The sequence below is a fragment of the Alligator mississippiensis genome, chromosome 5 (genome assembly GCF_030867095.1).
Source record: "Alligator mississippiensis isolate rAllMis1 chromosome 5, rAllMis1, whole genome shotgun sequence".
Taxonomy (NCBI): Eukaryota; Metazoa; Chordata; order Crocodylia; family Alligatoridae; genus Alligator; species Alligator mississippiensis.
The window spans coordinates 23,833,988-23,860,762 of record NC_081828.1 but is presented as its reverse complement, the minus strand read 5'-3'; the positions used below and the strand labels follow the sequence as shown (position 1 = coordinate 23,860,762).

General features: G+C 42.3%; 1 protein-coding gene across 3 annotated transcripts in view; it reads right to left on the bottom strand.

Annotated features, from left to right (window-relative positions):
• Positions 1–26,775, bottom strand: part of MIGA1 (mitoguardin 1) — a 62,882-nt gene that overhangs the window by 17,396 nt on the left and 18,711 nt on the right. For all 3 annotated transcript variants that reach the window (XM_014593839.3, XM_006262623.4, XM_059727970.1), the window contains exon 8: positions 9,514–9,614. In XM_014593839.3, coding sequence (XP_014449325.1) covers positions 9,514–9,614 — 101 coding nt within the window. The remainder of the gene's footprint in view (positions 1–9,513; positions 9,615–26,775) is intronic.

Genomic DNA, 26,775 nt, shown 5'->3' with positions numbered 1-26,775 from the left:
AGCAGAATTAAAACTGTACAACTGACCTTCTGTTGAGAAAAGATTTCAGTACAGATTATTGTTGTTTCTGGCCAATTACGTTCGACAAAGGAATGTTAAGACAGTTTCTTTGATGCTTTCTTTTATGTAGGACTGGCTTCTCATAGCTTACACAGTCATCTTTTTCAGAATAATATATACTTTAATTAGAAAAAGGGCTTTTCTTATTTGTTGTTTGAACCCTAAGCCTCAAGATGGCACTGATTCAGACTGATCAGCAGGGGTTTTTTTTACCCCTTCTCAAAGCAACAAGGAACCTTCTGAGGCCTAGAGATGGTCATTTTCATTTTCTTTTCGGAAGCAGGTTAAGGTCTAAAGTTCACCAATATTATTTCTTGGTTCAGATAAAGCCTTAAAGTAGACTTGATCTGGAATCTGAAAAGGACAAAATTGCCACAAATCTATCATAAAATCACTGTTTAAATTCAAATGGTAAAATATGAGACACAGCAGAGGTTTAAACATACACCTGCACATCCAATCCTCTAACACAGCAGAGATGCATTTCCCTGCAAAGGATAAGATACTGCAGTGACACACCAATACCAAACCCTGTCAACTAATACAGTGAGCACAGAACATTTTCTATGGAATTAATTCCCAAGCTGAGACCAAAGGGAACACTAACTCCACAGGTTGCAAGTTCCTGAAGTGCAGCAACTCCTAGGGCAGGGTTGGACAAAGTGGCAGATCCAGCCGGCGGACAGACTCCATTTCCCAGCAGCCCCTGCCTGTGTGGCTAGGGCCGGTTTCCCTGGAGACCCTAGCAGCAGCCATGCTGTGATAGCATGAGGCCAGGGTTTCCACAGAGACTGGCCCCACCAGTGCTAGCAGGGCATGTGGCAGGATGTGGAGCTGCTCTGGAGCCTGGATGGGATCTTGTGGCAGTGACAGCGTGGTTCAGAGCCAGGGCAGAGCCACGATCTGCAATCTGCATGCCCTGGGCAGGAACATGCAGGCAGAGGATCGCAGCTCTGCCTGGGCTACTTGCAGCAGTGACAGCGTGGTCCAGAGCCGGGGCAGAGCCATGATCTGCAACCTGCATGCCCCTGCCCAGAGCATGCAGGTTGCAGATCGCTGCTGTCTTGGCTCTGAGTCCTGCTGTCACCACGCAAGATCCCAGCCTGGCTCTGGAGCAGCTCCCTGCCCTGCCAGCAGGGGCGGCACTCGAGGGGAGCTTGGGGCTACAGCCATCCCAAAACTCCCTGTAGACCCTCACAGCTACCACCCCACCCCTGCAGTGGCGCCACCACCACCTGCCCTGCACAGGGGGTGCCAGCTGAGCCCGCCCCACTCCCACCCGCAGCACAGGCCCCCCTCAGGCCCCCCACCAGGAAGAAGCTGGCACCACTACTGCCTCCCAGTTCTGCTGGGGTTGGTCTCCATGGAAACCCCAACCTGTGCTATCACAGGGTGGCTGCTGCTGGGGTGTCTGTGAAAACTGGGCCCAGCCATGTGGGCAGGGGCTCCTGGGAAATGGAGTCCACTGCTGGCTGGATCCAGCCCATGGGCCAAACTTTACCCGCCCCTATCCTAAGGAGTAGGGAGCAGAAAGGCAGGAATTTACTTCGAAGTGAGGTGCCTTGTTATACCTGCTTTGCATTGCCTTACATGCGATAACCACATCCAAATGAACAGCGTGCTTTTACTTCACTACAAATCACTGCTTTCACACAAAGGAGTTTTCTTCCAATTTATGAGCTTAGCACTGCGTCCAGGTAACCCAGGTATACTGTACATCAGCCAAGCCCTTTACATTACAGGATGTTTTCCATGGTGCATGATGGGGTATCTAGTGGAAATAAGCAGAAAAAACCCCCCCACTGCATTCCACATCCAGGAATCGAACTCTAAAAAAATCCTGCAAGTCCTCTCTTGCCATTCCTTGATCATTTTTGGGTAACCAGAGCCATTTTCCAAACCCTATCAGATCATTATTAATTAAATGGTACTCCATGCTGTGACACTGGTAGTCAAAAATATGCAGGGGTTCATATAGGTGCATTGGACATGTTACCACTGGACAGCTGCATCTCTGCAAGCTAATCACACTACTGAGAACATTTGGCTATGGGTTGTTGGTTATTTTTCCTATTTCTGCAGCAGCAGCTGCTGCTGCAGCTTCCCCTACTCCACCTGCAGTTGCCTGTGGGAGAGCAAACAGGATTATAAGACTGAGCAGCTGCTTCAGGAGGGACTTTTTGGGTTTAAGACAAAAGGTTTGATTGACAGGCAAGACTTGTGCTGGACATCCAGGATGATCAGTGCTGGTTGCAAGAGCTTCAGGATGACAAAGTGCACCCTCTCAGCAACAGAAGACCTTCCTTATCTGTTTAGACTCATGTAGCTATCACTTTCTGGAAGGTCATTAACTCACCTCCCCCCATTTGCTACTATCAGTTGCTAAGCAATTTGCTGAGGTCAGGTTGACTGTGAGAGCTGTTGTGATGAAGACTGTACTACTACTATCCTGCTGTCACCATATGTGCAAGGCTTGCCAACCCTCAGGAGCCATTACCAATGGCTTTTCATACATGGAGTTCAACAGTGGTCACCCCGACCGGGGCTTAGTGTCCAGAAATAATTCTGCCTTGTTCAAAGATCTGACTATCATGATAGGCCAAGCCATGGGAGTGCAAGGCAGTCTGGACATTTTCACAATGCTAGAATGTTTAGGAATTTAGCTGATAGTACAGCTAATATTAATGACATTCAGACTCCTGCACTTAATCTAGAAGACCCTGCAGTGCAGTGTGTGAGACTGAAGTGTAGATGGTGAGAGGGTTGAGCAATATCTGCTTCAAATTATAATTGCAAGCTGTGTTCTGCACACTGGAGACAGCAAGCAGAAGAACTTTGCTCATGTAAAGAGTTCTGGGCACACGAGCAGTACACAAAATGCCCCTAAATGACCGTAGGCATGTTATCAAAAATACTTCATGTGCTTACGTTGAGATAAGGGTACAGTGTTTTCGTTATGAGCTTTGCCTAATGTTCCGAGTTGCTTGTCATGACCCAGCAGATCTATGTTGGGTGTTTTTTACATGCAACGTTGGTTTTGCATAATTTTAAGGAAAATGGTGGATGTGAATTTACTCTGGAGGGTAAGTCAGTAGTAACAGCATCCCTGGGCTGCACATTTTCACTATGAAGGGTGTATTTTGCATGCTTTGTATATAGTCCATGCAGTAAAATTCAAGGCTATTTCAGGGCAAGTGGGGGTTCATTGTCTCTATGCAGAATTTGTTAGAAATGTGTTGTAGAGCTCTATTAATTTAAAACAGTTGGGGGATGAGTTTGCACTGTATAAGATAAATTTGACTTTGGCCAAATATAGGACCTCTTTCTAACAATAATGAAAAATGTTATGTTTCTACTGATAAGCTCACTGCAGAAATGCACTGTTCCTTGTTGCCTCAGCTTTTCAGTGTGGTGGCCAGAGTGACAAGACATCAATTCCACTTTGGGATTTGAGGGATCAAAGTATCTTGGCTTCTACCAGCCATCATTTTCACTATCATGTGCTGTCAGGGACTAGGGCCAGAGGGACCAGACCAGCAATTGTCTTGTGCTACTGGAGACAGTCTTTAATAACATGGGTATGTTCCCGATTCTTGTGCCCAAATATAAGGGAAAGCATAACTGTGGAGAGAAAAGATATTCAGGAAGAATATTAGCTCACACCCTGCCCCCCAAGCTGGTAATGTACAACTCCAGGAGGAAAAATACTGTTTGAATAAATCACAGTACGGCATGAAATACCAGTAACATTTAATGCAATGTTATTTGCCAGAATTTTCTGCAGTACTGGCTGCCGCAGCCTGAGTATTTTTCAGAGACAGAAGTCAATGGGGATGTCTCTGCAAGAACTCACTCATGTCCCTGCATAAATCAAAGAGCACCTGGCTGTTAGGTACATCCTTGTGGAACTATCACTCATACTACTATTGATACTCTGCTGTGTACAAGCCATATCTAAGATGAACTGTGCCCCATGCCAAAATCCTGACTAGTTTGTTACTAGTAGGTGGCTCAAGTACTATATGATGTTCAGTTTTGGTCTTTGGATTCCTTGCGAGCCATATTCATATCATTTAGTTTTAATGTGGCACAGCGTGGCAACCTGGTTTTGAACCTGCTCAGCTATCCCCAATTCCCTCAGATATAATTAGGTTTCTATCTGGATTCTACGGCTTCCTGTATGTTTTTGTCACCCCAGAACAGAAAATCCAGAGTCTCAGGACAGCTCCAGCTGGAAGCATGGCACAAGGCTAGAACAAAATGCCTGACTCTTGGAGCATACAAATGGTATAGACAGTGCCAGCAATTAAATAGGAATGTGCCATTTGGTCTTTGTGACCTCAGAGAAGCACAAGATATGTAGGTAAACAGAACAGCCAGCTTGAACAGGGTGCAGTCAGAGGGAAGCTGGAGAGCTGCCAAAAGGTCTGCAGTACAAACACAATCACACAAATATTACTATGATTTAATTTACTGCAAAGGTGACATTACTGTAAAAAAAACACACAACAACAAATCACCAGCTACACTGTAATAAGATATAGTGCTGCATACTTGCCAATTTATTTAGATCAATTAAATCCAACTTAAAACCAAGTCAATCAACTATGGACCAAGTTGTATATTTCAAAAAGGGTGCCAATAGCTTTCCTAGACATAAAGCAGCTAAGAAAAGTACTCTCCACCTCTAACACATCCCTGTAACAGTGGCCTACCTAGTTCAGTGTAATTAGCAGGGATCCAGGTTTTCGGTTTGCTGCCAACAATTGCACATTTTCCCTTTAATGGAGGAAGATGTGGATTTTCCCGTGTAATGGAGAAAAACACGGATTTTCCAGTGTTATGGAGAAAAACATGGGAAACCATGGATTTCACCTTGCAGGCTGGAGGAGTTCCAGCCTGCAAAGGGCTACTTAAGACTGGGGGGAGGAGGACGGTGATCAGACAGGAGTACCATATGCATGTGCGTACATGCACACATGCACATGGCAGCCAGGCACCAGTGGAGAGCAGCTCCCTGCAGGTAAGTCCATGGGGCTGGGCGGCAGGGGAACAGGGGGGGAAGGGGACATAGGCCATGCGTTGAGTGGGGGCAGGCAGGTGCACAGGCCATGTGGTGGGGAGGGGCATAGGCCACACAGGTTGGGGGGAAGCACATGCCCCCCGAGATTTCTGCTCCCACAATGGGGCGCAGGACTGCACCTGGGCCAGACCAGTTCTGGGCAGGAGCTGCCTCCATGGCTATCACCACCAGGTGAGGCGCCCCTTGCCCTTCCAGCAGCAGTAGGGTGCACAACTCTACACCACTGTCACCACTGCAACTGCTGCACCTCACTATAGTGGCACAGCACTCCCTCCAGCACTGGTTCCTGCTTGCCAAGCCAGAGAAGTGGCTCCTGCTCAGAGCTGGTTTGGCCTGGCTGCACCCCCTGCCCCACTGTAGGTAGAGAAATCTTGGGGGGCACATGCTTCCGATGCCTCCCCGCCTTCCCCACACACCCATTCCCTGTCTCTCATGCTGGGGGCACGGGCAGCCGGTCACAAGTGAGGGGCACAAGCAGGACTTGGGGGCTGCAGGTTTGGAGTGAGGGGCATCAGCAGGGACAGGGGACTATGGGTCAGGAGTGAGGGGTGCTGGCAGGGTCGTGGAGTGGGAGTGAGGGGTACCAGCAGGGGCACTGGCATATCAGACCTGCTCAATGCTACAAAGCACCAGGGAGGGACAACCACAGCTTGGACCCATGTCCTGGTGAGTGAAAGGGGTTGGGAGAGCTCTGATTGTCCATGATAAAATACCCAAAACCAAACGCCAAAATGTATAGATATTTAGAATTTATTATGGTGACTGAGGGGTTTGGGTTGTAGCCATGTTGGTCTAAGGACATAGGAAGACAAGGTTCCTTGGGTGAATTTGATATCTTTTATTAGACCAACCCAAATGGTTGGAGAATAGTTATTAAGCAAGCTTTTGGGTTCAAAAACCCGAAACTTTTGAACCCAAAAGCTTGCTTAATAACTATTCTCCAACCATTTGGGTTGGTCTAATAAAAGATATCAAATTCACCCAAGGAACCTTGTCTGCCTTATGGTGACTGAGGCACTGGTAGGCTTCCAAATTGCTTTAAACTTGTAAATATATCTATAAAACATTGTATTCAACTGATACTATATTATATCTCATTTCATTTTAATCAGGGAAAAATGCGGATTTGGGATTTTTTTAATCAGAGAATTTGCGTGCGTGTTTAATCAGAGAATTTGCAATTTTTAAACTGAGAAAACCAGGATCTCTGGTAATTAGTAAGATTGTAATCAAGATCACCAAGAACAAGATAGAAGAACAGTTTGTTCTTTGCCCGGTGAAGAGTAAGTAACAGCTGAGAGACCCTTCCCCTATGCATCATCCTAGACCTCTCCCAAATATTCTTCTTTGTCTTGCAAAGTAGAACAAGGGGGAAGTGTAGACCAGCAGTCCACTATTGAGTGTGCAGCCTCTATCTAGAATGTAGAGCCTTGTAATTTCATTCCGGCTCCTTTAAAGAGCACGGCTTTTCAAGCATGATCAGTTTTTACTAATAGCTGAAATACATGGAATAGTAGTATAGTGGTATGACTTGCTTGTTTCCCTTCCCAAGGACTTGCTCTTCAGGAAATGAGTGTTTCAGCCACCAAAAGTATGGCTGGTCTACACCACCACAGTGTGCAACTAGGGAGGGCTGTCCTGAGATGCACCCTGCCTTCATGACCTCCCAGACTATGGTAAATAGAGTAGTTGGCTTAGTACAGTACTGTGTGAGTACCTGCCTTTCAGGAGAGCTGCATTAAACTGGCTAAACTACTTTCAGTTCAGGAGATAGTACATATGGAGAAGACAGTTCATGTCAGTATGGTGCTCCCTAAGACCATTCTAGGACAAGGTAGATATTCTTGTTTTTTTCTTATTAAGCCTCTGCAAAACTTTCTTTTTAAGAGGCAAAGAAGCAATTCCACCCATCCCTTAAATGTGCCATATTCCAGAGTACCACTGTACCATCCTCCCCTCCAAAAAGCACTAACCTCAGGTTCCTAAGCTATCATCTCTTCCAGAGAGCTCCGCAGAACAGCAGACATCATGTGGAGAAGACAGTTCATGTCAGTATGGTGCTCCCTAAGACCATTCTAGGACAAGGTAGATATTCTTGTTGTTTTCTTATTAAGCCTCTGCAAAACTTTCTTTTTAAGAGGCAAAGAAGCAATTCCACCCACCCCTTAAATGTGCCATATTCCAGAGTACCACTGTACCATCCTCCCCTCCAAAAAGCACTAACCTCAGGTTCCTAAGCTATCATCTCTTCCAGAGAGCTCCGCAGAACAGCAGACATCACTGCAGTAGCATGACAGCCGAGCTATCTCTGCCCTAAGTTTAAGATTATACAATCCCTTCCCCCACTTAGAAGCTGGAAATACTGCAACTCAAGTTTCAAGCTGCAACAGGAATATATTAGGCCCTTTAAAAATTGTCAGTCTTCTTTCAGGCCACGTGTGAAAAGGCGGCAAACTCTGGTATTTCTAATGTAATGCAAAAATACTGTTAATACACTTTGCAGTTACTCAAACACCAAAATGCCTTTATTATCTTTTTCTATGCAAAGGTTCTCACTATAAGACCACTTACAAGTCAAGATGACTCATAACGAGATGATTAAACACCATTTGACCTGTGGTGTCAGTCTGTTCTAGAGCTGTTGTACTTTCTTCCCCCAAAGCCTGCATCCACTTGGAGAAACTCTACAACTGGAATGTGGGGAGAGGATGTCTTTGGGTATAACCTGCTCTTTATTCCCACAGAAGCAACTACAAGGAAACAAAATATATTCCAATACATTTTTAAATGTGTTCCTGTGAACTTTTGTTGTTCCCTTGCCCTCTAGGGCTCCTTCTTTTAATAATAAGCCTATTCCTCATGCAAGATTTAGTAGGTTACCCAAATGAACTTATACCATGGCTGTCTACCTTCTAAGTATGCCCAACGCCCTCGTATGCCCCACCCTTGGGTATCCCACCTCACCCTAAGATCCCTGGCTATAAGCTGCCCCACTGCAACATGCCTCTTAGGCCCACAGCTGCAGGCTGTGCTGTCCCACCTCACTCCTTGGGGTAGAGAAGGGGAAGCCAGAGGGAGAGGGAGCCTAGGGCCCCTAGCTGCTTCTGCAGCCAAGCAAAGTGGGGAGCAGTGGCTGGGTAGAAGCCCAGGGGTGCCAGCTGGGCAGCCCCAATTTGTACCATTTTCTGTGCTTTTGGGAGGAAGGGTATCAAATGACCATTAGTGACTTCAAGGACACCACATTGTGGATACTGAATTTTCTTCTACATTAAATTATTTTAGTTTTAAAGTAGAAAAAAAAAATCTTCCCAAAAAGTGACATACCCTTGAAATCAGTCTTGTCAAGTCACTGCATTCCTGCCTGTTAAAAAGAAGATACAAAAAAGCAGACTAGATTCTCTTGCTTCCTGTAAATTGGCATAAATAGTGGAAAAGCTCAGGAAAAAAGATATGTAGGGACATTTTGTACTGTAGCCTCTCTCAAGAACTGACAAGAGTTCACTTAGCTGAAATGATCTTTGATAATGTTTTAATCCAAATCACAGGAAAAGCAACTAGTCTGGTAGAAATTATTTGCTAGAAATAACTTTTAAACCTAACACTGAATGTTATTTTGAGGTACTTAACTCAGGGAATTATAAAAATGAGAGAGAGGGGGGAAAGTGATTAACTGCAACTATCTTTTTTTTATGAAAATCCTCTCATTACTAATTAAGGAGCATTAGCAAATTAGAGCTAAGAGGTGACATTCAAACAACCAAAGGTCAAATGACTTCTTTAAGTCTCCTTTGATTTTCTTGTACAGAGGGCTGAAGGGGGCCAATTCCACTTTAATGATATATTCTCCCTGTAGTGCCAATAAAACTTACTAAAACAGGTAGCTGCCAGTCAATCCGTTTTAGAAAATTCACTGCACAAATGAACATTCTTCTCCAGAAGCCTTTTGATTATAGAAATGTTGCACAGGAAAAAAATGCAGTCAAGAGTTAAATGGATTGGTATGATCCCACCTAATTTTGCTTCCTCAGTAATCTGAATTTTTATAGGTGGTTAAAGCCGGAGAGCCATGGAAGGCTGTTATTTATACTATATGGCATTCATTTTTAAAAGGATTCAGGAAATAAGATAGCAGAAGGGGGGGGGGGGAGCACTTTAAATTCAGAAGTGAGATGTACATGTGATTTTAATCGCATTATTTAAAATACTAGCAAGTTATTTGCAGTTGTACATTTTCACGTAATATGCAACTGATTTTCTGCACAAAATTATTGGTGCTTTTAGTTTACAATAGTGAGTAACTAGGAGTCTTCTATTTACTTTGATTAAAAACAGAGACTCTAGAATTGTTAAAGAATCCTTCAGACTCTTACCTCAGCTGCTGAAACAAAGGAGTCTGTTGATGCAATGCTCAATGTATCTCGCAGGCAGAAATCATCGGTATTATCCTTCACAGTGATGTCTGTATCTTTATCTTAAAAATGAAAAGACTGTTTACTAGTTTGCCATTTTCTTTGACTGTCTAAATCTCCAATTTAGCGGTTAATTAAGTGGATTTTTTTTAGAAAGCCTTCCTTTAACTGTACAGCAAGATCTTAGATACAGTATTTTTGCATATAAAATTGATTAAGCAACTTATGATACAGCAAATTCATTGACAACTTCATACTTATTAGAGTATTTGTTTTGGTGAGACGCCTACAATGCTACATACAGTCATGCGTAAAAAAACTACCGTATCCTACTTTAATTCCTCAACGTGTGTTTGCTAAATTATCTTGCTTCTCCTGAGAAGGTGGCCTTATAAGTGCTTCAACTACTTTTACAACATAAGCAAGTTTAACTGGAAAAAATAAGGCAAAATTTCTCTATGGGTTTCGTCTCTTCCCTGACTCCATCAAAGAAATCTACTACATTGCTAGATTAATTTAAATCCTCAGCTAAGACTTAATATGCCTTTCAGTAGTAAATATAGTAACCAGAAAATATTACTTATTTTACCCAAAACAAAATTAGAAGCTGATTTTAAAGAAAAAAATCTTAATTGGGTTAATCTGTTAGTTACTAACTGTCAAATCCTTCCAAGAAATAGTCAATAAATTTTATTGCAGGTTTTTTATTTCTACTAATATATATATTTTTCATATACGATTGATATTCAGTGATATCCTAGTAGCTGCATTTATAAGGAAAACAGACTGGAATTCTTGCTAAACAGGGACATTCAATATATTTATTTTTGTATATGCATATGTACCCCACCATGCACTTTTTGTATTTCATTCAGATGGATCAATCATCAAATTAAATTTAGGTTCTTTTTCCAACCAAAGTTGTTGTTTTACGTTAGATTTACCTTTTCAGCAATCAAAACATCCCTTCTCCTACATTCCCCCAAAATGCCTAGAAAATACTTCTATTGGCATGTAAGTTTGGTTGAAAATCCTAATTTTGTGCCTAAATCACCCTTATTTAAATCTACAACAGATTCTCTCAATTTTCATTTACTTTCTTTCAGATTTGAAGTCACTACACATACCACTAGTGCCTATAGTTTTATTTTCATCATACAGAAGCACTTTCACAGAAGAATTAAATTCATAAGTCGTTAAGTCAGGCCTTGGCTTGATGTGCCTCTTGCAACACTCTCACTGGAGCACAAGCATTTATCTCGAGTTACTTTACCTTCAGACATTACACATGTACTGTTAAAAGTCTGTTTCACTTCCAACAGTCAGCAGCGACCAACTTCTCAGTGTCATCCAGATCAGTTACTATGGCAATTCTTTATTAAAAAAAAACACTATTACATACCAATGTGGCTAGATGCCAGCTTTATTGGAACAGTTTACTCATCAGCTGAAATGCTCCAATCCACATAACTCTTATTTCAGTGGTTATGGTTCTATTAGTTATAGCTTTAGAATAGCAGCTTAAAACTCATGCAGAATATGTATCTGTGTTTGAGAGGGCCCTATGAGGAAAATACTAAAATTCTGGACAAAGATTTTGCTAGATATTTCTATGCTGCATTCAATTTTAGTTAGACTGAGTGCAAATTTTTAATCGCAATTTCATTGATATACATTCTAATTCTCATGTTAAATACTTTAATTTTATGGCCTCTTCTCTCCCTGCTAACCTACTTTTTCTTTGATGGAAGCAAAATTATTGCAACATTCTAGATGGATTGTTCAGGCATAAAAAAAAAACATATCCTGTACTAGAATTTGTAGAACAGGGGATAGCAAAAGTTCCCAAAGTGTGGTCCACAGAGTACTTGCTGGAAGTCTGAAGACAGCAAGCTTTGTAATATGCTGCTGCCTCCTCCTTATTTCTAGCTCATAATATGCATTAATTCCCACCTACAGTTGCATTAAATGTATTATACTATTACTTTTCTACATAAACAATTGCTGCAGCTGTAAAAGCTCTGTAAAAGGGAGCTGCAAATAGATAAAGTCTGGCTCCAGAATTTTCCATTCAATCTGGCCTTACTGCAGAATTGTTTTCCAAGCTAAACTTTCCATTAAAAACAAAGTTTTTCCTCTCTTGTTATTGCGAAAGAAAACCCTAAAACATGAACTGAGAGTAAGCCAAAATTGCCTTGTGTTTCTGATATACCCAGGTCTTCAGACAGTCTGTAAAAGCTGCATAGAGAATCTGAACTGCCACATTCATGTCTGTGATGTGAATTCAGTGACCTACCGATGACAGTGCAAGTGTCAACATTGTTAACCATTTCATTACATACTGAATATTTTAGCGGGAACATCAAGATGGGCCTAATTCTCATGTACACAAGTCCACTGTGGAGTCATTTTATTGTAACGGACACTCAGGCATGCTGTGTGTTTATCTCACAAGAAAAATGCCTCCAGTATCTTCTCGTGTAAAAAGTCCCACTAGCACTATTACCCTCCTCACAATCTCTAGCTATTCCTTGACAATAGCTACATAGTAATGTGTATTTAAAACAAAAATCTACAGCCCATTGAAAATTAAAAATAAATAAATAAAAATCTTAATTTGATATTATGTATATTTTTTCTCACATAGGGAGGAGTGACAGGGGCTACTAAATCAAGTAAGAGGTATAATGTAATTTAAACTATTTTTAATAAAAATGGAGCAGCAAAAAAATTTCCAGTTTGCTGCATCATGGTGCCACAGAACAGATACAGAACTGACACAGAATTTAGTTCTAGCTTGCTACAAAAGTTCATGGAGCCTTGGTTATGCGATTCTGAAAGAGGCCTATACCATTGATAATCAGAGGTGTCACAAAAAATCCCTGTATTAATGTGAAGTTCACATTATAAAAAAGTTTCAGAACCACCACAACAGAAGAAAAGCATTCTAGGACTCGAGATGAAGGTAGAAATGAAAAGTTTGGTCATTCTGGAATATTTGTGCTCCTACACTTTGAATAAAACATGTTACAATCATTTTAAGTTTTTAAATTAAACCAATAATTGGCGACACGTAGGGGACCCCCTGAGTTCAGCCATGCATCCCCTGGAAGCGCCAGCAGCGAAACTGGAAGTGCTGGTAGAAGTGCATTTCTGGTTTTGCCACTGGCTCAGTGATTGGCTGCTGGGGGACCCCACTGGTCAGCAACTGGGGGACCCCCCCAGACTTGGGAGGCACCAGTCACCCATGAAACCAATACACTTTGCCAACTTGTTGATATTTGGACACTGGGGGTACCTTTTCAAGAGGAAAAAAAAAACCTAAACAAATTTTAGCATTGATGCAGTTTTTTCTAAAAAACTGATCCTTGAGCAGATGACTTCTACCAGACATAGCACCTGAAATACCACAGCCATTTTAGTTTTTCCAGTATATTTTTATAGGACTCTTAGTTAGAGGTTTTATTAGCAGTTTACTAGTTTTATTAGCAATTTACATTTTTAAGGTTTCATAGATTGTAAGGCCGGAAGGGACCTTGGAAGCTCATCGGGGCCAGCCCCCTACACCAAGCAGGAAAGATAACTGGGGTCAGGTGACCCCAGCCAGGTGACTGCCCAGTCTCCTCTTGAAGATCTCCAGCGTAGGTGACTGCATCACCACTGCAGGGAGCTGATTCCACAGTCTGGACACCCTGACTGTGAAGAATTTTTTCCTAATGTTGAGCCTGAATCAATCTTCCAGGAGTTTGTGGCCATTACTCCTGGTTTTCCCCTCAGGTGCCCTGGTGAACAGTTGCTCACCGAGCCCTTGATGTCCATCCCTAGTGTAGCGGTAAGCTGCTACCAGATCCCCTCTCAGCCTTCTTTTCCTCAGGCTGAAGAGTCCCAGATCCCTCAGCCTTTCCTCATATGGCTTGCCTTTTAGGACTATGATCATACAGTGGCTCTTCTTTGGACTCTCTCAAACTTGTCCATGTCCTTGTTAAAGTATGGTGCCCAGAACTGGATGCAGTACTACAGCTGCGGTCTCACCAGTGCTGAGTAGAGTGGAAGAATCACCTCCTTGGCTTTCTTGGAAATGCATCGATTGATGCATGCCAGAGTATTATTTGCCCTACTGGCTACAGCATTGCACTACCAGCTCATATTCATACTGTGGTCTATTATTACCCTTAGGTCCCTTTCATTTGTGGTGCTGGTCAGTTTGGTGCCGTCAAGCCTGGAGGTGTGTTGGGGGTTGCTCCTCCAGAGGTGCAGCACTTTACATTTCTCAATGTTGAACTTCAAGCAATGTTGGACTTCAATAGTAGTGACACTATTTGATCTTTTCATTAAGAAATACTATTTCTGAATGCTAGATGATTTCCTTATTTAAAGATGTGCCAACCAAGACCAAATATAGTTGTCATTAGCAAATCTTGTTATGCGAGTTAAAAAAAAAAAATCTTTATCCTGATTGACAGATAAAGCCAGTTTGATTCTTCCACACTAACCAGTTGGCATTGATATTGGTATTTAACAAGATCTCTTGATAATTAAAGATCATACAGTTTCCAGCCTCCATTGCAAGTTAATGCAGTAAGATGTTGTAGCACTACTTTGTGCATGCTCTAAACTGTAGAATTTCCTGAAAGTTGTTAGATTGCACATTGGTAGGAAGGAACCAAAAGTAAGAGCATAAATCACCCTGCTCTCTGGTAATCCTTGACAAGCAGCTCAACGGCCTTACTGCTGAAACATCAATAAATTATTCATGTTAGATTAAATTAATGTACAGGAGATGTGGTATTTTTCATCTAGATAAAACAGGACGGGCTGCTTTATAAATTCCTAAGCAAAACATATTCTTTCCTCCTAACCAAAAGGTGGATCTATAATGATAACTAATTAAGACAAATGTTACTGTTTCACGTTGGAAAAAAATCAAAAGACAAAATATTTTTCAAGTTTTATTTTAAACAACAAAATGGAAGTGTCTTTATTAGAACTGCATGTGAACAATATAACTGATCTACAATTTAAGCAATAATCATAACTTTGAATTTTTTAATTGTGCACATAAGATTTCATCCATAACAACCTTTTTTTTAAATAATTTAAACAATATGGATTATGGGAGTTTTAAGTTTTTACACACAGAAAATGCATGAACTTCTTACTAATAAAAGAAAGGAGACACATTTTATGACCTTTAATAGCCATGCTGAAGAGCACAAAACTCAAACAATCTTCTGAATTGTTTGGATATATCACTTGCAAAGCGTCTCCACTAAAGCCAAAAAAAAAAAAAAAAAAAAGCCTGGTCAAATATTTCTGGCTCTCTAACTATTACTGCCTTGATCCTCTAGGATTCTTTTAGCCAAACAGGTGCTTATTGACACAAAAACTATTCAGAAAACACTGCATTATGAAAGTGTTAGGGTAAAAAATAAGTTACAGCTGAAGTGCATTCTGTACAAGTGTTGAGAACATTACTAGATACGAGAACATGAGAAAAGAGACAGTAGCACAAAGAAAGTCCAGGAATGAACAGCTGCTAGAAAAACCCACCCACTAGAGGCTGCATCTGCTGGTTAAGTAGTCCCAAGTAGTCTAATACCATAGTTACTTTATATGCTTCTCACATTCTATTTTTATTTGAGAAGCAATGGCTTTTTAAAGACCATCTTACCTTTGAAAAGACTTTGAGGTCAGTTTTGCAGATGTTCTGTTGACAAAAGTAACAGCTATAACAGGGGCAGGCAAAGTCTGGCCCATGGCAGACTCCATTTCCCAGCAGCCCGGACCACATCCCTGCAGCCGGTTTCCATGGAGACCCAGTATGGGGCCAGGTTTTCCATGGAGACCACCTCCAGCAGCACTGGCAGGCCACGCAGCTGGGCAGGGAGCTGCTCCAGGGCTGGGATCTTGTAGCCATGACAGCATGGTTTGGAACTGGAGAAGAGCTGCAACCCGCTGCCCGCACACCCTGGGCAGAGGCGTGCACGCATTGCTCCAGCTCTGGACCATGCTGTCACCACTGCAAGATTCCAGCCTCAGTCACGGAAACCCTCCCAGCCCAGCCACGTGCCCTGTCAGCACTCCATGGAAACCCTGGTCCCACGCTGTCATGGTGGCACTGCTACTGGGTTCTCCATGGAAACCGGCCATAGCAATGCGGGTAGAAGCTGCTAGAAAATGGAGTCTGGCCACCAGCAGGATCCACCATTTTACCCACTCCTAAGCTAGAAGGATATCTTGTTAAAAGTACTTCACAAATTAAAATTTAAACTTAGAATCAGGATAATTTAAAGATTAAAGGAAACGCCTACACTTAAAAACCCCAGTTTAGTTTATGAGGTGTTGCAAACAAGTTTTAAGTGCATTAACAACCATTTAGTGCCTTACATAAAAGTTATTGTCAAATCTATTTTATGTCTATTTATTTTAATGTTACTGCAATAACCCGAGTATTTTCAGGCCTCAGAGCTGATCCTCTGAACTCCCAAAGAAGTAGTCCACACTTCACGTGCAGCTTTGGCTCTAAGTGAACACCTGATAGGAAGCGAGCATCAAGTATTTCAGTATGAACAGAGTGGTATTGGGAGTGTTTTTGTGTACATGTTTGTGAAAGAAAGAACATGAATATCTGTGTACAAGGAGCTTACTGAAGGTTAAAAAGATTAGTCTTTAATGCCACGCAGTCTGAGGTTATTTTTTTACTGGCGAGTTTCCTAGTTAAAGTCTTCCTGTGAAAGTCTTGCACTCCCAATTCTCCCAGTAGGATAGGTCCTGAGGGTAAAAGGTTAGGGAGGCAAAGCAGATCTTTTAAGTAAGTATAGCCAGTCCCACAGAGAACTCTAAAAACTAGATAAGCAAGATCTGTGAGCTCAGATTAGACCAATTTATTGTTAGGAGAGTTATTAAGCTACCAGGCACAAAAAGAAGGGCCTTCTTCAGGTCTGGCTCTCTTTCTACAGCCTTCTTAAATGCTCCCCCAGCTTTCTGCTTTTCTTTAGACCCTGCTGTGACCATTTAATTCACCCCCATCTACTGAAAAGATTGCTAGACCCTGCATATTCTTAGCAGCTAGCATGCTCCTGGGTATACAGTTACTGGGTGGTGTCGGCGTTACCCCCAGGCTTGCGAGTGAGCTCCAGGTAGGGGGTCGGCCGGATGTGAGGTGCCCCCAGGGAGGCACTTGGAGCCTGGAAGGTGGTCGGGTACAGTGAGGCAGGTGGCTCAATGCAGGAGCACCCCCTCCTAGCCTGCCACACCTACAAACTCTTACGCAGCTAATTCCTGGAGTCAGAGTTGAGGAACTAGTTGAGTGGCTATCACAGGATCATAGGAAAGAAGTAGAACTAGAAGGGACCTCATAACATCATCTAGTCCAGCCCCCTGCTCAAGGCAAGACCAGCCCTAACTAAACCATCTCAGCCAAGTGTCCGACTAACCTGCTCTTGAAATGATGGAGATTTCACAGCATCTCTAGGTAGCTTGTTCCAATGCCTGACCACACTCACAGTCAGAAAGTTCCTCTTATTCTTCAGCCTAAATTTCCCCTGGTACAGCTTGAGGACATTACTTCCAGTCCTGTCCCCTACAGCCACAGAGAAAAGCCCATCTCCATCCACTCTATAATTATCCTTCAGGTACTTGAAAACTATTATCAAATCCTGCCATAGTCTTCTTTTCTCCAAACTAAATATCCCTTGTTCTTTCAGACTTTCCTCATATGTCTTGTCAGAAATCGGACCCCTGATCCTTTCTGTTGCCCTGTGCTGGACTTCTTCCAAACTGTTCTCGTCATTCTTAAGGCGTGGGACCCAACACTGGACACAGTACTCCAGGTGAAGCCTGACTAGTGCTGAGTAGAATGGAAGACTTCCTTTGACTTGGACATGACACTCTTGTTAATACAAGCCAGGGTGTTGTTGGCTTTTTGTTTTGTTTTGTTGTGGGGGGTTTTTTGTTTTTGCAACAAGAGCACACTGTTGTCCCATAGTGCACTTATGGTCCAACATCGCCCACCAGTCCTTCTCTGCAGCACTGCAGCCTAACCAGTCATTCCCCAGTCTGTATTTGTGTATGCATGTATTCCACCCCAAATGGAGGACTTTGCACTTGTCCTTGTTGAATCTCATCAGATTGATTGCAGACCATTTCTCCAGTCTATCCAAGTCATTTCTGGATCCTAGTCCTACCATCCAGAGAGTCTTCAACTCCATCCAACTTAGTGTCGTTTGCAAATTTGCTAAGTGTCCGCTCAATCAGATCACCAAAATCATTAATGACGAGGTTGAACAATACTGGACCCAGGACAGACCCCTGGGGAACCCCACTTGATACCTCCTCTCAACTAGACACTGAGCCATTAAGAACTACTGCTCACCGAGTACAATGATCCAACCAGTTATGTATTCACCTTATAGTACTTTTGTCCAGCCATAAGAACTAGAATTGCCATTTACTGGGTCAGACCATAGGTCCATCTTGCCCAGCATCCTGTGTCACACAGTGGCCTAGAGTGGATGCTGAAAGGGAGAGTGAACTGAGTATGACTAGGGTTTTTTCCATTGATCCTCTCTCACTTGCAGCCTCAGGCAGTTAAGGTCTAGGAACTTCTGATTCCTTAGCTTATTAATGAGAATGTCATGGAAGACAGTGTCAAAAGCCTTGCTAAAGTCAAGTATACCACATCCAGTGTTCTCCCCACATCTATAGCACATGTCACCTTATAGAAGGAAGTCAGGCTGTTCAGGCAGTACTTGCTCTTTGTGAATCCATTCTGACTGTTTCTGAGCACCCTGAGCTTGGAGAGATGTTCAGTTTCTCTAGGGAGAATCTCTGCTCTCTCTGGAGAAACTAAAAGCATACAGAAGTTCATAATTTTTCTCCCAGATTAAAAGTGGCCACTCTGGAAGAAAAATAATTTGGGAACAGCTTAAGTGAAGTGGCTCTCTGGAGAATCTCACTCAGGAGACTGATCTTCTGAACGAGCAGCCAGTGTGCTTTGCTGCTTCTCCACCTCCCTCCACCGCTCATGCTTTGGGCCGGAAAAGCCCAATGCCAAAGCACTTAGGGGGCGTGCTCTGCTCCCGGCTTATTCCCTAACTGAATCACACTGGAGCATTTGGTTGCAGGGAAGCATACAACCATTCACCCTGCCCACCCTTAGCTGGGCTCCAACACAACATGGGGGAGGAGAAAGGCTGGAGGACTTCGTGAACAGCACAGACCCTGTCCCCACCTACCCTGACCCTGATGATTCCTACCTACCTGCACTTAAAAAACCTGCAAAGCATTCTGGGCTGCATGCTCTAGGGACCCCTGGAGGCCCAGCAGCTGCACTGTAGGCTCTTTGCTTCTCTGTCTGAACTTCTGAACAGGTCAGTTTTTCTCCTCAGGAAAACAAGAGTTGTCTTGGATGATCTGAATGTGTGTACACAGCCCTTGTCCTCCTCTAGGTGCTTCACAATGGAGGACATGTTCCATGATCTTGCCAGATACAGAGGTGAGGCTGACTGATCTGTTGTTCTCTGGATCATCATCTTTCCCTATTTTAAAGACTGACACTATATTTGCTCTTTTCCAGTGACCCAAGACCTCACCTGACCTCCATAAGTTCTAAAAAAGGATAGTTAACAGCTCTGAAACTGCCTAAGCCAATTCCTTCAGTACCCTCAGGTGCATCCTATCCAGCCCTGCACACCTGAAAGCATCTGGCTTCTCTAAGAAATCCACCACCTGTTCTGCCTTACTCTAGGCTGATTGTCTCCTTCCCTACCACTGCTGCCAATTGCACTCACTATCTGGTAGCTGCCCCTATTTGTGAAAACTGAAGAAAGAAAGGCATGAAGTACTTTACCCTTCTCCAAATCTTCTGTAACTAGGTTGTCTTCCAAATTCAGTAAAGGACCTACAGTTCCTCTGGTCTTCCTCCAGCTTTGCACATATCTGTAAAATCCCTTTTTATTGCCTTATGTCACTTGCAAGCTGCATTTCAACCTGTGTCTTGGTCTATTTTGCCCTACCTGTGCAATACTCTTATACAATTCCCTAGCAATGACCAAGTTTCCACATTTTATAGGAAACAAAATCATAGTAAGAGAGAATGGATACTTAACTAACTTGAAATATATGACCTTTGATAAAAAAGCAAATTGTCCACATTTAAAGGTGCACTACACAAAGCAAAATCCTAACCTTTTGTTTACATGGCTTTTTTGTTTGTTTTGGAGGGTTTTTTAGTTTCAACTCCTTGAAGAGACCATTGTCTAGCCAGGCTAGTCTCCTGTTGCACTTCCCATTCTTCTGTCTCATTGGGATAGTTTTCTCCTAAACCCTTAAAGGACAGCCAGTTCTTCTAGACTCCTTTTCCTCTCAGACTTGCCCCTAAGGGATCCTGCCCAGCAGGTCCCTGAGTTTATTAACGTTTTCTCTTCTAAGTCCAGTGGTCTTATTCTGGTGTTCTCCTTCCTTCCTCACCTTAGGATTTTGAACTTTATTATTTCATGGTCACTGTCACCACCTTTGTATTCTCAAGCAATTCCTCCCTTTTTTGTAAGCAGTAAGTCAAGAAGAGCTCCCCTCCAACACCCTCATCGGCCTCTATCATCTGAGTCAAAAAGTTAATTCCAACACACTCCAGGATCTTGCTGGACTGCTTGTGCACTGCTGTAATTTTCCTTCTAGCACATGTCCCAATAACTAGAGTCCTCCATGAGAAGCAAGTCCTGCGATTAGGAAGCTTCAGGCACTTGTTTAAAGAAGACCTCTCCATCCACCTCTTCCCCTTGGTTTGGAGGCCTGTAGCCCACCATAACATCCCCTCTGACCGTTACCCTTTATCATGGAAAAGGCCAGGTAAGGGGAAATGGCAGATGGGGCAAGATGCAGTAACCTAACTCTCCTGCTGGCATTCACAAACTCTCCCCGATTCTCACCCATCACAGGAACACTTAGCAGCTTCACTAGAACCTTAGCAGGAAATTAACTAGCCTCGAAGTTACATCCTCTAGGCCATAACTTGTAGGTTATATCTAAATATCAACTGGTTAAAAACCACCACAATCTGCCTCTGCCTCTAGGGCAGAGGTGGGCAATTATTTTGGGCAGGGGCCACTTCCTGAGTTTTGGCAAGCTATCGAGAACCTCATGACAGGCAGCCCAGGGCAGATAAATATTAATTTTCTAAATTTTTTAGGGGCCCCGCAGGTTGGATAGAATGGCCTGGTGGGCCGCATCCAGCTCCCAGGCCGCATTTTGCCCACCCCTACTCTAGAGAAATGGCTAGTCTAGCTGATATTAAAAGAACAGGTGGTTAACACAAAAGAGGGCAAGAGTCCCAAATGTTGCGCTCTCAGTGCCAGCCATGCTCTCTCACCAATTCTACCAATTACAGTTATATCCTCAAAGGATCATCTTTCATAATATACTTTATATATGGTTTAAAAAGAAATTTCTTTGACGAGACGCAGGAAGTGTGCCACTTTTCATTTATATAGTTACCTACATAATAATAAAGTTAGGGTTTTGCTTTGTATACTACACCTTACATGTAAACAGCTTTCTGTTTTATCAAAGGTCATTCATTTTAAGTCAGTTAAGTAACCATGACTGAAAGAATAATATATAGATATTAATATAGATATATATAGAGAGAATCTAAAACCAAAATCTCCAAATAAGACACAAATATAAGAAACTAATATTAAAATCTCAGAGAGAGAGAGGCAGGGCCAATAGGTTTAGTACAATGAATGGCACACCTTAACTCCTGTTGGTTGCCAGCGTTTCTGAATTCTAATGAAATGAAAATATGTTTCTGGCATACGTGGTAAACTGAACTTTCATGTCAGCTGAGCTGCCAACTGAAGGACCAGGGCAGTGATTCAGTGGAATGGTGCCAAACTGGCTAGAATGGTTCCAGGTGAAGCACAGCAAAAGAGACTACATGACACCCTCCTCTCTCTCTTGCTTTTTTAAGGACAGCAGGAAGTCCAGGAGCTTTTTATATCGGGTGCCAGAATCTTCCTTGCCACCTGCTCAGAACACATGTTTGCAGACAGCGACCTTACTTCTGATGCAAGTAAAACAAGTACTGTTACTTAAAATGTAATCTCTCTGGATCATAGAGACTGTCTTTTGTGTTCCCCATTTGCATAATGTGGTCTTGGTCCACAGCTACAGCTCCTAGATGCTTTAATTTTAAAATAACAGATTAATATAATACCAGCTTTTGACCCATTTCTCTAAATACTGAGAGAACCATGTTTAGTAAACAAATTTGACAATAATCTTATGTGCATTAAATATTAGGGCTGTATGAAACATCGTTTCGTTTTGATGTCCATTTTGATGTTTCGAAGAGACAGTGTTTCATTTTGTTGTTTCATTTTTGTTTCAAACCACTGTCCCGTTTCGTTTCATCGAAATTGTTTCGCTGTCTCGACCTTTTGCCCACAGGCTATAATGGGGAATCATGAAATGCCTAAAACTTTGTCATTTCTTGCCTGATTCGGATGACAACTGCAGGGATGTTAGCCCCCTCTGAGGGCATGAAGTCTGCCAAGTTTCAAGGAGATAGGTGCAGAGGTTTTTCAGAAACTGAAGCTCAAACTGCAAAAAGCAAAACTCATGACACTTTCTGGCAGCCTCCTGTCATCCGGTGCGCTGATCCAGGGGCCTGCACCCCTGGGAGGGCTGCAGGGCTGCGCCGGACTCCTCCCGGGAGTGTGGGCCCCCAGATCTGTGCGCCAAATGACAGGAGGCTGCTGCTGCCTGGGACCGGCGCTGGGTGCAGCCTGCACCCAGTGCCAGGGAAGACTGATGCTGCCACTGGCTCCAGGCAGCAGCGGCAGCCTCCTGTCACCTGGTCTGGTGGCAGGAGGCAGGGGAGAGCCAGGACTGTGCCCCAAGCGGCTCTGCAGCTCCATGGACCTCAGCCCGGTGGCAGGAGGAGGAGTGCAGCCCTGGCTCTGCCCGCTTCCTGCTGCCGGGCTGCACTCCATGGGGCTGTGGAACCCTAATTTAGTTTCAAGTGCCCTCATTTCATTTCAAAGCTTTCTGTTTCATTTTGATTTTGCTGTTTCAAACAGCTTCAAAAGGAAACACTTGGCAAAATTTTGCACAGCCCTATTAAATATGAGCTTGTCTTTTTTGTTCCTACTATTGATTCTGCTTGATGTACATGTAATGAATTTTTCTGAAAGTGCCAGTCTGTGATGTACATATACAACAAGGCTCATTTGGTTGGAAGGTCTGCTCTTTCTAGATTTACTTATTCTCCTTTAAAAATTTAAATTTAACTCCTCTGTGCATCGTAAACTTTTCACCAAGATCTCTCAGCAAGCTTAGTGATCTCATGATACACTCATGTATAATCCAAATTTAGGTTGGTGATTCTATCCCATTCACTTGGACAGTATAACTGCAATCACTGATAGGTAGCCAGTGGTGTAATCTCTTTGATAAAATCATATTTGATTTATACTGTCTCTCAGTTATATTTACACTGAATACTGGGATTGAAGTTAAACAACTGCACACCTTCTTCATTGCCCATATAATTTAAACTGCGAGTGGGTCATGAAGCTATTAAAACCATTTTACAGCATAAATAGTTCCTAGATTAGAAAGCACCTTACTCACTTCAGTGGAAGCAGACAAATATATTAGTTCTTGTGCTTATATTTTTAGTCTCATTAAAACTCCACCCCTTTGCTGCTCTGCCATCGCACAATCAAATTTGGAATTTAATGCTGGTAAGCCCGATTTCAGCTATATCAAATTAGCTGTTGTTTGATGTGAGATACTTCAGCTCTGTAAGGAAGCCTATCTTTGTGTTGTACTATCTTAAGCTCTGTAATTTGCTTCCCCATGTCAGCAAGCACATTCCTAATACTGGTTTTCAACTGCCAGTTAGGAAGTTAACAAAAACAAAAGAAGTCCTGTTCCCACTGGGGAGCTGAAATCACACTTAAATATTTATACAGACTTACAATTTTTGCATATGGCTGCTTTTCTTTGCTAGGTACTGAAGCCAAATAAGTGGGTCCTGCCTGGTTGACAGCTTGAAATCCAAACCAAAAAATACTAGCTCATTTATTGAAGAACTTTGACTTTTCACCATTCAATGTTTTCAAGCCTGAAAACTGATGTAGTGATTTGCCTTCTGTACCCAATAAATTAAATAAATTGGAGTTTATCCAGATCTTTCACAGTCAATTCAGGTAGACTGTCAGCATGGATGATTTCACTTTTTCCATTCTTAGCTGTATTCTCTTTTCCTGACGCTTAGAAAGCATTGAATCTATTTTTGCCACAGCAAAGTCTCATTTGAATTCCAGAGATGCCTTTTCTAAAATCCAGGCTGTCCAGTGGGGATTTTATAACAGAGTGAGTGCCATGATGACTGCCAGACACTTCTGTCATCCGATTTGAACGTCACTGCCTTTTCTTAGTTTTTCCACATATTAAAGACAAGTTTGGGAGTCTAGCCCTACCCCTATTTTAACACAGAGCTATTTCCTAGCAATTGGGGAACAACCCATCCATTTAGTGTGACAGCATATTTATGTATTCTGATGCAGGAATGACCCAAAATATAAAGTCATTTTGGAAGGTAGGGAAAAGGAAGACTAATTCTAGTGCTTCCCCATCTAGGGTTAACTCTATTCCTCCAACTCCCACTCCCAATGTCCCCTCTCCAGAGAATGCAAACAGTAATCCTCAACAGATTTAAGTAGAGAAGGGTTCTTATCAGGTTGAGGGATGAATGTTAAAAGGTTAAGAGATTTTTTTCTCCTCATACCTCAGATCTGTTTTTCACTTTAAGAAACCTGCTGTAGTTAAAATGAATGAGACAGTAACATGAAGCATGAGTAGTCTAAAGTCAGCATAGCACTTAAGTGCATAATCAGTTAGCCCCCAGTTCCCTCCTAAGCAACTCTGCTAGTTTCTTTTCCTCCACACACACAGCTTACCCTACTGAAGCAGCAGACAACAGGGAGAAATCAATACAAGTACCATTACCAGGAAGTGCTACTAGGAGCTTTGTAGTCTTCTTCAAAACAGATCTTCATGGGTCTTCCAAGAGCTCTGCCAATGGCACATAAATAAGTGGCCTTGAAACAGTTCAGTCTTTTTGCAGAGATGAGAAACCTCTGCTTATTTTATCGGGAATAACAGCAACAAAATCTAGGAATGCAGGAACATTTCTAATTTTACTTAATACCAACCTAAAAGGCTGAGATTACCAAGCAGATTGCACTCTAAGACTAACCACCATATTTAAGCAGTCTTATACATTACATTAAACCACCTTAAAAAAAATCATAATAAAATGGAATATAATCTTGTATATACTCAAGCGTAATTAATCAAGGTAACAGCCCAGGATCAACTATTCCACACTTATCTTGCAAGACTGCTTTAGAATGTAAGCAGCATTCTACTGACATGCTTTTTAGACAAAATCTACTTTTAATATTTAGAGAAATTCTTACTAGAGGTAATTCCCATTTTTGAAAGCCAAAATATGCTATTGATCGTTTGCATAAAACTTCACATAGTTCTACTCCAGACAAAAATAACAACAAACATTTCTCCACCAGCACAAGCAGTCGTTTGGGCAGTATCATTCCTCTTGCTACAAGTACACTTACACACTTATAAAGTGTACATGCAATCGCATACAAATTATGAAGTGATCTTTTTTAATAAAAGGAAGAACTTGTAGGTTATATCTAAATATCAACTGGTTAAAAACTACTATAATTACTTCAGAGGAAGCAAAAGTAGTTTTTCCACTTTAAAATGAATCTTATTTCTCTCTATCCCATTGTTGGTAAACATGATAAAAAAACCTGGTATGACAAACATGTATATAAGCATCAAAATAGCTAGTATTGAAGGTTTAATATAGTCAATCCCCTCCACACTCCCCAAATATGCAGGAAAATAAAAGTAAAATGGTGTACATGAAGTAATGATCACTGCTGCAAAATTACAGTGAAATATAGCCTGGTACATACATGGTTCCATAGTGTACAAACTTACCAGAAGACTAACATTCCTCATTTGCATTACTTCAGAGGAAGCATTTAAGGCTTGATGTGTCCCAAAGACCTCAGTGGTCACTGCTGCATTTCTGTATTTGTGCCCTTGTGTACAGTTGGGTGCCAAACCATCTAGTTTCTGTGGAATGATCACTGATGTACATTCCCATTTGAAACAACATGAGTAATAATTAGGAATCCTGGTTATCCTTGTGTTAAATAAGCAGCCTAACAAGTTTAAGAAAATTAGTTTGTATTTACAGGTGTAAACAAATTCTGAAAATCAATCCAAGGTACTATATTGAAGATACTGAAAATATAACTTGTGATAATGATCTCCAGACTATCACTTCATTTTCACAAGTGAAGTCTGACTGAGGACCTAGAAGTTCCAAAAAGCGTATCCCACAGATAGTGAAACAGGATCACATGATACTTGGACAAATGCTAGTCCTGTTTTGTTTGCAATTTGGCAGGGGAGGGGAATGATAAATACACGTGTAATCTAATAATAATAAATATTCATATTTTGGTCTCAATCCATGAGGGCCCCACTATATTAGCTGATCTACACATTCAGAAAAAGGGAACCCAAGAAGATCTTCCAATTTAATGATGGGCAGAGGGACATGATGGGCTGAGACAGAGCCAGCTGACTGTAAAACCATGGGGGTTTTTTGCTTACAGTCCAGGACACTTGTTTTTCATTCTTAGGATCATGTGTCTATTTAGAAATAAAGCACTCAGCACTTATGATATAGACGATATGCCTCTGAATCTATTACATGAAGCATAGTTGATACTGTCATGACCCAAAGGTCTGATTTTTTTTGTGTGTGCTTCGGCACTAAGAATTATCCCCATGGGTATACCGCTTCGTTGCACGGAGGAGTTCTGCTGCGCAGAGAACCCGCGTGCAGGGAAGTGTTCTCGCCACTTTGCAGCGATCTTTGCAGGGTGCATTTCCTTTGCAGCACAGAAATGCACGGTGCAAAGGTTTCCCGCTCGTCGTATGCAAATTCGTGCCCCGCAATTGGCTAGTGCTAAATTATTCACACGTGGTGGCTAGCGATTGGCCTGCTAGCCGTATAAGAGGCTTGAGCAGTTTCCGCCCAAGCCGAAGAGGACTCCGCATCCATCTCGTGGGGACTCTGGGTGTGCGCGACAGGGTAATAGAAAC